The 13,133-nt window shown below is 45.2% G+C and overlaps 1 protein-coding gene across 1 annotated transcript in view; it reads right to left on the reverse strand.

Annotated features, from left to right (window-relative positions):
- The window catches only part of poldip2 (polymerase (DNA-directed), delta interacting protein 2), a 30,204-nt gene that overhangs the window by 15,601 nt on the left and 1,470 nt on the right, over positions 1-13,133 (reverse strand). The window contains exons 2-8 of the mRNA XM_055657782.1: positions 11,939-12,020; positions 8,810-8,907; positions 7,234-7,333; positions 6,050-6,125; positions 3,152-3,259; positions 1,526-1,662; positions 638-664 (exon numbers count right to left, since the gene is read on the reverse strand). Of these exons, the coding sequence (XP_055513757.1) occupies positions 638-664; positions 1,526-1,662; positions 3,152-3,259; positions 6,050-6,125; positions 7,234-7,333; positions 8,810-8,907; positions 11,939-12,020 (628 nt within the window). The remainder of the gene's footprint in view (positions 1-637; positions 665-1,525; positions 1,663-3,151; positions 3,260-6,049; positions 6,126-7,233; positions 7,334-8,809; positions 8,908-11,938; positions 12,021-13,133) is intronic.

Raw genomic sequence — 13,133 nt, forward strand, 5'->3', positions numbered from 1 at the left:
CAATGAACGTATACCTACAAGAGCACAGGGCAGGAATTTGCACAAGCTTAGCACAGGATCAGATCTCCCTAACGTATAGGACCAATGTAGCAATCTACAGGATAGTGCCAGTCATGGTACCAGGACATTGAATTGCTGGATTCACCAAAGTACGAAAGTTTAGACTCAGGCTAGGTGACGGTAAAGCGGCAATATCAAATGTCAGCAATGTGGATAGGAACATTTGACAATTGAATTTTGAATGTGCACTTAACCACATGGACCTCCAACAATCCCTCCCTCGACGCTACTCCATGTCAGACCTCCCACCCCCTCCCAGCTCCAAAACCTCTCCTCAGTTAAATCCATCACCCTCTTCCAACCTGAAAACCTCTCTTCCACTACTCTTACTCAAGACTATCCCCATTAATCCCCCCCCCCCCCCCCCCCCCCCCCCCCCCCCCCCCCCCCCCCCCCCCCCCCCCCCCCCCCCCCCCCCCCCCCCCCCCCCTACCCCCTCATCAGATAGTACTGTTTCATTCATATTTCTTACTATGGCCGTGTTTGCAGCATTTAGCATGTGAATAGAATCTCTATCATGTGATCAGTAATACACATATTAATCAGAGAAATCAAGTGAAAACTGAGCAATACTTACCCAGTACACATGCGAATTCTGAGCTTCCTGCAATTAAATCAAACATCAGAAAATGAATGAAAAAATTTTAAAGCCAGTTTGTAACTTTTATTCAGGTAGCCCTGACCAGGAAAAATGCCTTTCACCCTGACAACCAGCCCCATTTCATGCTTCACCTCACACTCAAAGAACATTTGAGACACTTATCCAGGCCCTGTTACAATTTAGTAACACGCGTCACAAAGTTTTTAACTCATCTGTGAAAGCAGGTGGAGGTAGAGGTGGATGAAGGCCAGGCCACCAAGTCAGAGAAAACATTTTCACCATTTTTGTTTGAAGTAAACATACAGCCAACCCTCCTCCATAGTTCAGTTCACCCAATCCAACTCCTTAGTAAATAGACGGGAAGTTCCCCCTTCACACTACTGCCAGTCCCAGGGCAAGAGAGAAGCCAGTGGTACTGCTGGCCTCATCCACCCTCATCTCTTTCAATGGAAGAAATGCTCAATCTCAAATTCACTGGGAAAATGCAACCAGCAAAATAATACAACCAGATATTCTCCATTTAGAATATTTCTACATCGATATTCAATTGGCAAAGTGAGAAAAGCTATAAAAAGAGCTGGTATGATGGGCCTTCTATTCAATACCATCCTGATTTCAGAATAACTGAGCAGGCAGTGAACAAAGACACAGACCAATATTACAGTCAATGTCACATGAAGCAGTTGTTGAGATCAGTCACTTAATGCAATTACAGTGAAGCCCCTAGCTCACACTTCCAGCTACAAAATTTACATCAAAACTATGTACTGGAGCTATAGCAAAGCATAAACTGCAAAATTAAAGAACCAGTTTCACCAAACTTTGTGGGTGCCGGCTTAAGTAAACATCACATATCACCCTTACCCGCATGCCCATGTAGAAGGGTATTACTGTGACCCGAATATTCTCAGTTGTTTCCCGGTGCACATCAGACAGTTCTAACCAGGGATGGTTCTTCTCCTGCCAAGCACGCAAAGTGTCCCTGGCTACAAAAGGCAAAGCTAGGGGATGAAACAATGCAGTGTTTTAATCATGGATCTGTCTTCAGCAGGACAGACGAACTGCAAAAAGAAGCAATCAATACCATTTCAGCCAGAAGGTTTGCTCTCACCATTGTTCCTATAGAGTCAGAGGGATAGAATTATATAACACGGAAACGGGCCCTTCCACCCAACTCATCAAGATGCCTTCCTGAGCTCATCCCATTTGCCTGTGTTTGGCCCATATCACTTTAGACCTTCGCACCCACGTACCTGCCCAAAATATCTTTAAGATGTTGTAATAGTACATGCCTCAATCACTTTCTATATGGTAAGCCATTAGCATCCTATGCTCTAGGAAAAAAACAAATCAGCATAACCAATCTCTTCTTATAACTCAACTCTTCCCTCCCCCCCCCCCCCCCACCACCACCAGTCCTGGTAACATCTTGTGAATCTTTTCTGTACCCCTTCCAACTTGTGATATTCTTCCTATAACTAGGTGACCCCGACTACACAGAATTCTCCCAATGTAGTCACCAATGCCTTGCAGAGTTGTAAAATTTGATGTCTTACCTCTTGTGCTCTGTAAGAACTGCGTTCCCCAGAGCAGAGCTTCACATGTGCAACAACCTCCTGTCCTTCACACAAGTACCACCTTCACAAAAACCTTAACCAGCAATTCAAGGCTTCTTGGCTTTAGGAAACATCACAGCAAAGCCCTATCCACACCTACAACATTGTAAAAGCAACGAATAGTGTCCCGGTCTGTTTTTATCCCACTAGCTCACACTGCTGTTGCTAATTTGGGAAACATCTGTGATTGGAGCTTGCCCAAGAACAAATCCAAGGCCTTCTCACCAGTACCGGCTACAGTTAAATGCATCTGGGTGACGATTCCAAGGTTTGCACACATCCCAAAAACATACATCTGAATAAATCGTTCATAGAGTTTGGATGGCATGTGTGTGGGCTGTGGTGCTGAAGCTTGAGCCGAGCAGATATGGATCAATTACACTTTGCTACTCTTCCATTTTGTGCTGGACGGCGGTCAGTAACGTGCCGGTAGTGGGTGCCGAAGGTGGTCCGAGGACACACCACCAAGAATAAAGAGGGACTTGGGGACTACTTTGTTGGCATCCTTTTCATGGCAACTCTTTGCATATTTTGTGTATAATATGCAAAATAAATAATTTCACCGCGGCATGTCACATGTGATAATAAACTATCAATCATCTGAAGTCTGAAGAAGGGTCTCGACCCGAAACATTGCCTATTTCCTTCGCTCCATAGATGCTGCCTCACCCGCTGAGTTTCTCCAGCATTTTTGTCTACCACAAACTATCAATCAATCACTCATTATACAGCTCTTACTTTCTTCAATCCTTTGCTCACAGTATCACACGGTGAGTACAAATAAAACTCAGTCATCTTGAAAACATAAGAAACATGCTGCTTCAAACTAGAAGATAACATTGTAAATCTGCACACAGCACAAACTATAACAAACCTTTTGCTGAGTCATACGAGAGAAATCTATCAAACAGTTCATGCTGGATAGGACTCCTGTCTGATGAACTGTAAGGCAGGATATCTTCATGGCTCACGTAGTCCAAACCTAAGACAAGGCAAAAGATCATATCAAAAAGATCTAACAGCAAGCGATATTGCACTCAGTTGTCGGGAAAATTGATTCCATAGCTCTGGCCAGAATCATCCAACTGCCCCCCCCCACCCCCAAAGCATATCATATTCATGTACTTGTCCAGCTGTCCTTTCAATGTTATAATCTACCACTTCCTCTGGGAGTTCATTCCACATATTCACCACCCTCTGTGTGGAAAAGGTTGCCCATCAGGTCTCCATAGATTTCCTCTCACCTTAAGCTTGTACTCTCTATTTTCAGACTTCCCCATGTGACCATCCATCTTATCTACATCGTTATGCAAATTAATTGAATCAAGCACACACTCAGATATAATAAGTCAATTTACATGTCGCAGGGCTACCTTTTATTCATTATCGTTGCACTATTAGGTCTTTAGTATATTATATGTCCATCACGATTTTGAATTACCAGTCCTAGACACACTTATCCCCTTCTGCTGGAAAAACTGGTCACCATCTTTGATGTTTGGCACGGTGCAAGGTCTTGCTTGAATATCTCTTATCCATCTGGAAAAGTGTTTGCCATTTCTGGCTCACTCTTCTCTTCAATACATTGATAGATTGTGACATTCTCATCTTTCTGTCAACAGGATGCAGCAAACCAATACCATAGTAACTATAACAACCCAGAACATCATCTTTTCGGGATGCTTGACAAACTCGTCAATGTTGCATTTTCTCACCGGCTCTCCAACTGATCTCCAAACATGTTAACTCCTGAATCAGTAAATGGCTTTCTTCACTGAATAATACCTTTCTCCAGTCCTCATATGGCCACTCTTTTTTAAATATCAAATAATTATTTCTCCTTCTTATCATTTCTTTCTCATAGCAGGAAGAAGTTGTTTTTTTTCACATATCTTCTGGCTATACAGCCGACTAACTTATGCATGCTTATGGGACTTTATAAAGAAGTTTGCAAAGCATATGTAGGATAGTTATGTAGTCGACAGGGAGAAAGGAAGTTAGACTGCAGGAGTGCAGATGGTCTGGTCAGTTGGGCAGAAAGATGACAAAAGGAGCAGAGTCTGGAGATGTGAGAGTTAGGCATTGGAGAGGTGCTTCAAAGCAATATAGACTATAAATAAAAGCTACCGAGGGCTTGCAAAAACAGATTGTCTTGGACAATATATCCACAAGTCCTTAAAAGGAGCAGACGTGGCCAAAAAAAAAGCACGAAAATGATTTGGACGAGGCACAGAATATAGGAGCTAGGAGACCATGCAACAAGTATACATAATACAATATACACAATACTAGTTATGCCAGCTCAAACTGTGGTCACCACATTAGAAGTGAGATATAAATGCAGTTCAAGAGGTGCAGAGGAAGTTCAAAAATTTTGCCACGATTAGAATAATTGTGGCTGGGTGGGTAGATTATCAAGGTTTGGGGTTAAAGTCTTTGGAGCAGAAGGTGGTGAATGAAGATTCAGCTGAGGAACACAACATTATGAAGGATCTATACAGAGAAAAGCCCACTTCCATTAGCAGAAGAATCAAAAACTGGAGTGAAAACACAGATATGACATACAACAAATCAGAACATGCTCTTCAGCCTACAAATAGAACACAGAATATTCATAGTACAGCACAGGTATCAGTTCAGTTTTTGTCACGAGTACCGAGGTCAGTGAAAACATTTGTTAAAGTAAAAACCAATCAGCAGAAAGACAATACATAATTACAATCAAGACATTCACCGTGTGTAGATGTATGATAAGGGCATAGTTAAAGTAAGAAATCTTGCTGTAGGAGTAGAGATTTAAAAGTGTGGAGTGATTATAATGTGCGAATACAGATCAGCTTCTGTGATTAGCACACAAATAGTTGCCTCGGTTTGGCGCCATTTGGAAACTGCATAAACCCAGATTTAAAGTAATTAGTGAAAGGATTAGAAGGGAGACAATGTTAGGGGATCTGGAATACACCGACTGAAAGAGTAAGGGAGGTGTAAACCCTCATCACATTTAAATACTTGTATAATCAGTCAATTTACATATGGACTTGTTGGGTGGGATGATTAGGGTGGATAATTCTTTCCAAACATTACAGTCAAGATGGCCACCTTTGCTGTAAATTTTTGACTACTCAATGAAGTATTCAATTGCACGCCTGAAGTAGGAGGGCTGAGGCTCTGAGGAGTTATGAGGGAGTAATGCACCACAGAATAAACACCTGCAGATACAGCATTAAACAGTTGCTCCCGATAAGTTTTAGATGTTGAACTGATGCTACTTGTTGTTGATGTAACCCTTGATGTTGGCTTTTCAGGTCGAGCTGCATGCAAGCATGTATTCTTTCAATTCTAAGTGGAAGTGAATGGAACAACAACCATCATCCTCACTTTTTGACCTTGAGATGGAAAGATACTGATAAAGCAGCTGGAGGTGGTTGGGCTGCAGACACTGCCCTGATGTAATCCCACAACAATATCCTGGGGCTCAAACAACCAACTCCAACAAACACTGAATGGTGTTTCGTGGGTACTGCTCACCACCAGGACTCAATAATGGCCAGTGCTCAGGTAGAATCCTGGACAGCATGCACTGCCAGGGCTTTCAACTTGAAGACACCTCACAACCAACACAATACTCTCCTCGCATAATGTACATATGCACACATGGTCCACCTTTTAATTCCCCCACCCTTTCAGTACCCTGGGTATTTCAACCAATCACAGAATCTTGACTGACTGGCTGACGTCAACTAACAAAGAACGCAGCAATTAAACCGTTTACCTGGAATAGCATAAAGGGCTCTGCTGTCATCATGGTTAGCAAGGAAAGTCACGGCCTCTGTCTGTGACCGCTGAGACTGAAACAAAAACGCTACAGTTACATACAATAATACGTTGGGAAGTTACATTAAAAGGCATGACAGCAAACAAGCAATGGTCAACTTCTACAGAATTGATACGTGTTTGCAAGATTTAAACCACAAAACCCCTGCAAGAGAAGTGGTTCAGGTGTGACTATGAGGATAAAGGACCGTACTAAGCTAAAGGGAAAGTATAAGACTATGCCAATGATAAAGATAAAATCCAGACTGTATGAATTTCTACATACAAGTAATAAGGAAAAGATTACAAAAGTTAATGCGAAACACTTAAGACTGAGATGGGAGTGTTTCTATTGGGCATAACCCCAAAGACTGGGCAAAATTCAGATTCCAACAGAGAAATAAGCAATAAAGAAATAGCAGAAAAATTAACATATATTTTGTGCTTATCTTCGGAGGAGGAAACTTCCTGGAAATAACAGAACAGGCGAGCATGAATGAGGAAGAGATGTTAGCACAGTGAGACAGTTAGAAGACTGAAGTAATTACCAAAGTAAATTAATCACTGGTACCTTCAATGCCTTCAATAAGATATCCAACAAGCGTTTATTAAACAATATTACAGCATGTGATGTAGGCGCAGATTGGTTATTTGACAGAAAACAAAATCAGAATAAATGAGCCGTTTAAGTTGGGAGGCTATTTGGATCCTTGTGGAGTTTGTCTCAGTCCCTTCATCCACTTTGAAACTAATCAGCACACCATATTGAAGAGTTCAAGAAGGAACTGCAGATGCTGGAATATCGAAGGTACTTCGATCAGTCTGAAGAAGGGTTTCGGCCCGAAACGTCGCCTATTTCCTTCGCTCCATAGATGCTGCTGCACCCGCTGAGTTTCTCCAGCATTTTTGTGTACCACCATATTGAAGAAATGGTTTTGAAACCACATAGTTCTGCTCCACTAAATACAGGTGAAGCCCAGAGATCACCAGTGGACCTTTCTCCCACTTAAATCATTCTAGAAGCTTTGTGCGAGTCCATAGCATTGATCAGAAGGGGCAAAATGTTGCTGATATGGCTTTACACAAGTGGCCAAGAAATGCCAGCCAGAAGCACAATCCCATCCGTGCATTACTCACACTTACTATATGAGGGCAGTCCCTGGTGTCAATCAGCACTTGATAGTAGGTGTGTGTTTTGCCTTTCACCTCTTTGGAACCTTGAATGCCTGAACTTTCTGGTTTACTGTGAGCAAGAGAAAAAAAAAAGTGTTTATTAATTCATTGACTGCAGCCAGTGATGTATGTTTAAACAAAAAAGATGGTGGAAATCTGAAATAAAAATAGCAAATGCCAGAAATCCAAAGTTTAGATGAAGTAACTGATTAATTAACTCTTTCTCTCTCCACAGATAATGTGACCAACTGTAGATTGCCAGCACTTTCCATTTTTATTAAGGGCGACAGGTAACCCCTGCGTTTCTGGCCACATGTGCAAGTGACATGGCTTCAGGCTATGAAATTTGCGATCTGGGCCTTTCTAGGAACACAACCCCACTCACCCACCTCAGTAACACCACGATTGTCTGTACTAAATTCCAAGTACCATATTCACACCACAGAGATGCAGCAAACAACCCCACAGCCCTTGGTCGAGACTGGGAAAAGCCAAAAGCATTTTGATTTAATAAACAAGGCAAGGATAAAGAGAAATATGCTCCTTGAAGTTGCTGAATCAACTTTTCAAATTCACTGCAACTGGCAGGCATCGGGACTCCAATAGTGCAGTTCAGCTAGTAGAGGTGTGGCCTCAGTCCAGCAACCCAGGTTCAATCCCAGTTTGTAGTGCTGTCTGTATGGAGTTTGTGCATTCTCCGTCACTGCGCGAGTTCCCCTGGATAAACAATTGCCTCTCACATGCTAAAGACATGGGTTGGTACATTAATTGGCTGCCATAAATAGCCCTAAGTAAGCAGTAGAATCTCCAGGGAGAAGCTGATAGGAATGTGGGGAAGAAAAATTGCGATTACTGTAAAGTTAGAGTGGTGGCCCTTTGCTTAGGGTTGGCAGACTCCGTAGGGTGTAGGTTTTGTGTCTGCTGTGTGACTCAATGAAGGGACTCAACCATCAGACAGTATAGTTCTAGCAAGAACCTGGTGACACCATTCCAGACACTGGATCACACTGGCCACCTACAAGGGGGATACACAGTAATTGTTTATACTTTGATTATTACAACTTGAATTTAAGCATTTCAAGTCCCTGCTCCCAGCACATCAATCCCAAGAGTCCCTTTCCCTCCCTCCTTATTTATCACAATTAATTCTCCCTCACATCCTCAGCAACTCCCCTTCAATGCTTTTGCTATCTTATTCCAATAAGTGGTATTCTACAATAGCCAACTAAGCTACCCACACATCATTGGGATGTGGGTGGAAACCAGAGCACTGGGAAGAATCTCAGACGGTCCCAGGGAGAATAAGCAAAATCTGTATAGACAGAACCCGAGGTCAGGGTCAAGCGTGGGTTAGCACAGGTTCACACTGCATACCTTCCCAAGGGAAGAGTGCACATTGTGCTTCCCTCGATTGCCACGCTGCAATTTCAACCTATGCGCCTCACGCAACCAAAACATGTTCCCCACTAACTTCAATATTCTACCTTCACAAGCACCACGGGAAATTAGCTGGAGCAACGAGTGGCTTGCAAACAATCACTTGTACCTGTCAGGGGTGGATGAAGCCACATCACGATCGTAGAGCCTGGCATGCCAAGGGAACAGGACAATTCCTCGGTATCCAAACACACTGTGCAGAAATAGCTGCAGACAAAGCACATGAGAAGATCATTGTGTCTGATGAATCATGACCCAAAATGTCAGCTGTCCATTTCCACTCCAGATGCTGCCTGACCTACTGAGTACAGGTGCACAACCTTTTATCCGGTGTTCCAGAAACCGAAAAGCTCCGAAAACCGGCCATTTTTTCCAGATGTCGTCTGCGCACCAAAGCTCGCGTTTGGCGCCAAATTTGACCCAAAACGACCCACGGTCAACCCAGGTCTGTACTACTGTAGCGGCTGCCTCCTCCCTGGAGACGCTTAAACATCTGTAAATCATTGCTTAAATGTTAGTCAGTTAGTTTGGAGGGCTTTTATGTGAAGGGGGGTGAAGGGGTAAACTTTAATTCTTAGTCCCCTACCTGGTCGGAGAGGCGGGGAGCGGTCAATGCCTTACCGGGTCGCTGTGCAGTAAGCTCCGCAGCGCTGTGGCCGGTGGGGCCGCAGCGGCACCGGTTGTAGCTCCGACCCCGGCAACTCTACCCCTGGCTGCGAGGCGCTCCAAATCCAGCGGCCCGCGGCCGGACGCCCCAGCTCCGCGAATGTCGGGAGTCGGCGACGTCGCAGCGCTGGGATACCAGCGGGGTGCGGGCAATGCCTTACCGGGTCGCCGTGCGGCAAGCTCCGGAGCGCTGTGGCCGCCGACACACAACATCGCGGAGCGTCGCTGGATTTGGAGCCGCGCAGCCAGGGGTAGAGTTGCCGGGGTCGGAGCTCCAACCGGCGCCGCCCGCGGCCGGACGGAGCCCTCAGCTCCGCGGCTCCAAATCCAGCGACGCTCCGCGAATGTTGGAAGAAGGCGGCCACAGCGCTCCGGAGCTTGCCGCACGGCGACCCGGTAAGGCATTGCCCGCTCCCCGCTGGTATCCCAGCGCTGCGACGCTGCCGACTCCCGACATTCTCGGAGCTGGGACGTCCGGCCGCGGGCCGCGCTGGATTTGGAGCGCCTCGCAGCCAGGGGTAGAGTTGCCGGGGTCGGAGTTCCAACCGGCGCCGCCCGCGGCCGGACGGAGCCCTCAGCTCCGCGAGGTTGGGAGTCGCCGACCAGGTAGGTAGGGGACTAAGAATTAAAGTTTCCCCCTTCACCCCTACACCACCACCACCACATAAAATCCCTCCAAACTAACTGACTAACATTTATGCAATGATTCTCCCCGGTCTCCGGGGAGGAGGCAGCTGCTCCAGACTTTTCAAGCCGCCTGCGCTACCTACCTAATCTACGCTAAAAATCTTCCATTCTGAAATCCGAAAATGTCCGAAATCCGACAAGTGTCTGGTCCCAAGGCTTTCGGATAAAAGGTTGTGCACCTGTATCTGCAGCACATTTTATTTTGCTCAAGATTTACAAGTTACCGGGTTTCCGAGCTAGCACTCTGGCACTGCAGCCCGCCCAGGGTTTGCTCCAGAATTATTCAATCCTAAGTTTTCTAGCATATGGAATAAGTAGTAATCAGGACAATGGGAAGCTTTTGAGTTTAGTTTAGAAATACAGCATGGAAACAGGCCTTTTGTCCCACAGAGTCCATGCTGACCATTGGGCATTCGTACAGAAGTTCAATTCAATCCAATCCAATTCAATTCAATTCAATTCAACTTTAATGTAATTGCACAAATACAAGTATGGGTACAACGAAATGCAGTTTAGCGTCAGTCCGTAGTAATAGTGCAATATAGAAATAAAAATACAGAATAAGCAAACAATGTGGACGGAGAGACTGGAGAAATCTATCGGCGGGACTCCGAGTTCAGCAATGTGATAGTGTTGTTGTAGAAGCTGTTCCTCATCCTACTAGTACGAGACCCGAGGCTCCTGTACGGCCTCCCTGATGGGAGGAGGGCAAACAGTCCACGGTTGGGGTGGAGGGGTCTTTGATGATCTTCCCGGCCCGTCTCAGACACCGTTTTCGGTGGAGGGCATCCATCGAAAAGTTCTATGTTATGTCACTTTTGCATCCTACACACTCAGGGGAATTTACAGAAGCCAATTAACCTTCAAACCTGCACATCTTCGAATGTGGGAGGAGATTGGAACACCCCGAGAAACGGTTGCACGGTGTTGCAGCTGTAGAGTGCGGCCTTACAGCACTAGAGACCCAGGTTCGATCCTGAATACTGGGGCTGTCTGGACGGAGTTTGTATGTTCTCCTCCTGACCTGTGTTCGATTTCTCTGGGATCTCCAGTTTCCCCCCACACTCCAAAGATGTACATGTTTGTAGGCTAATTGGCTTTGTATAATTGTAAATTGTCCCTAGTGTGTGAAGGAGAGTGTTAGTGTGCGGGGATCGCTGGTCGGTATAGACTCAATGGGCCGAAAGGCCAGTTTTCACACTGTATTTCTAAACTAAACTAAAACCCACACAGTCACAGGGAGAATGTACAAACTCTGCACACAACACATGTAATTAGGACAAACCCAGGTCTCTGGCACTGTGATCTCTATCACAGTGCCACTGTATTCTCCTTGCAGTAGAAAGTAAGGCAAGCCATTCTACCTCATAGGTGATTAGGAAAGCTACCCACATATTAGCTTTTACTGTAAGAGGATTGATCTTAGAAAAGGGAGACTTGTTACAATTGAACAGGACATTTGTCTGGTTTGTAAAGTACGTCGCTCAGTTTTAGTCCCCTTTTGGAAATGATATATTGACATTGGGGGCAGTCCGAAAGAGATTCAATATGTTAATCCCAGGGATACGAGAGGTGACCTTTCACATGGCTTTACAAATCAGATGCATATTCTTTGGCGTTTAGAAGAATCAAGGGCGATCTTATTGAAACATAAGATTAGGTGTGGGGACAGAGAGGCACAGCAGCATAGATGAGATGTTTCTATGAGGGGGAGAATCTTGAACAAGGGGATATAGTTTCAAGATTAGGGAGTAGTCATTTAAATCAAGGTGCTGATAAATTTGTCTTTAGACAGAGAATGGTTGATTCCTGAAGGGAATTCTTGAGGGATATTTAAAGACAGGTCTGGTATTCCAGTTTTCAGGTCGAACCAGAGATCTCTTACCTGTCCTGTTTCGTATTTTCCCTGCAGTTTAGGTGCCTCAAACACTCCAACCGTCTCCAACACTTTGCCTTCAGGGCGATTTCTGGGGAGACAGAGATAACCATTGTAGACAAGACTGAATTCAATGGGGATGCAGGGGGCAGTGCAGTTGTCAGAGAGAAACAACTGGGTGTGGGGATGTAAGGTAAAGGGAAGGAAAAAGGAGCAGGGATAAGTGAGATAGTGGGAGTGGGTGGCGAGAAACGAGGATAAAGTTGGTCATTTTACACAAGTGAGGAGCGGGACCGGGTAGTGGGATGGGAAGCTGGAAGATCAGGTGGACAGTATGGCAGAGTAGGATGGATGGAGGAGTACCATCAGGGGTAAAGTCAAGTCAAGTCACATTTATTTATATAGCACATTTAAAATACAACTCTCGTTGGCCAAAGTGCTTTACATTTGTTATAAGAATAGCACAACAAAACAAACTACATACATATATACATGTAGCCCACACTCAGAGGACATCAGGAAAGGCTTGGGAGTATAGATAAGTCTTTAGTCTTGACTTAAAAGAGTCGATGGAGGGGGCAGTTCTGATGGGAAAGGGGATGCTGTTCCACAGTCTAGGGGCTGCAACCGCAAAGGCGCGGTCGCCCCTGAGCTTAGGCCTAGACCGTGGGATATTCAGCAACCCCAAGTCGGCCGATCTGAGGGGCCTGAAGGTGGAGTGGTGGGTGAGAAGACTTTTTATGTAGGTGGGGGCAAGCCCATTGAGGGCTTTGTAGACATGGAGGAGGATCTTGAAGTTTATACGGAACTGCACAGGGAGCCAGTGGAGAGAGGCCAGGATCGGGGTGATGTGGTCCTTTTTTCGGGTCCCGGTCAGGCGTCTCGATGCGGCGTTTTGGACCAGTTGCAGGCGGGACAGCGAAGATTGGCTGATGCCAGTGTAAAGGGAGTTGCAGTAATCTAGGCGGGAGGAGATGAATGTGTGGATGATCTTTTCCAGGTCATCAAACTGGAGGAATTGTTTTATTTTAGCTATCGTCCGAAGCTGAAAGAGGCTAGCTTTTACCACGGCATTGACTTGTTTGTCAAATTTCAGTGCCGAGTCAAATATCACGCCAAGGTTTTTGAAGTGAGGTTTGAGTAGTGGGGTAAGGCTTCCAAGGCTGCCTGCTATCATTTTGATTGAGTTCGAGGAGCCGAGAAG

This window comes from Leucoraja erinacea, chromosome 28, assembly GCF_028641065.1.
Source record: "Leucoraja erinacea ecotype New England chromosome 28, Leri_hhj_1, whole genome shotgun sequence".
NCBI lineage: Eukaryota > Metazoa > Chordata > Chondrichthyes > Rajiformes > Rajidae > Leucoraja > Leucoraja erinaceus.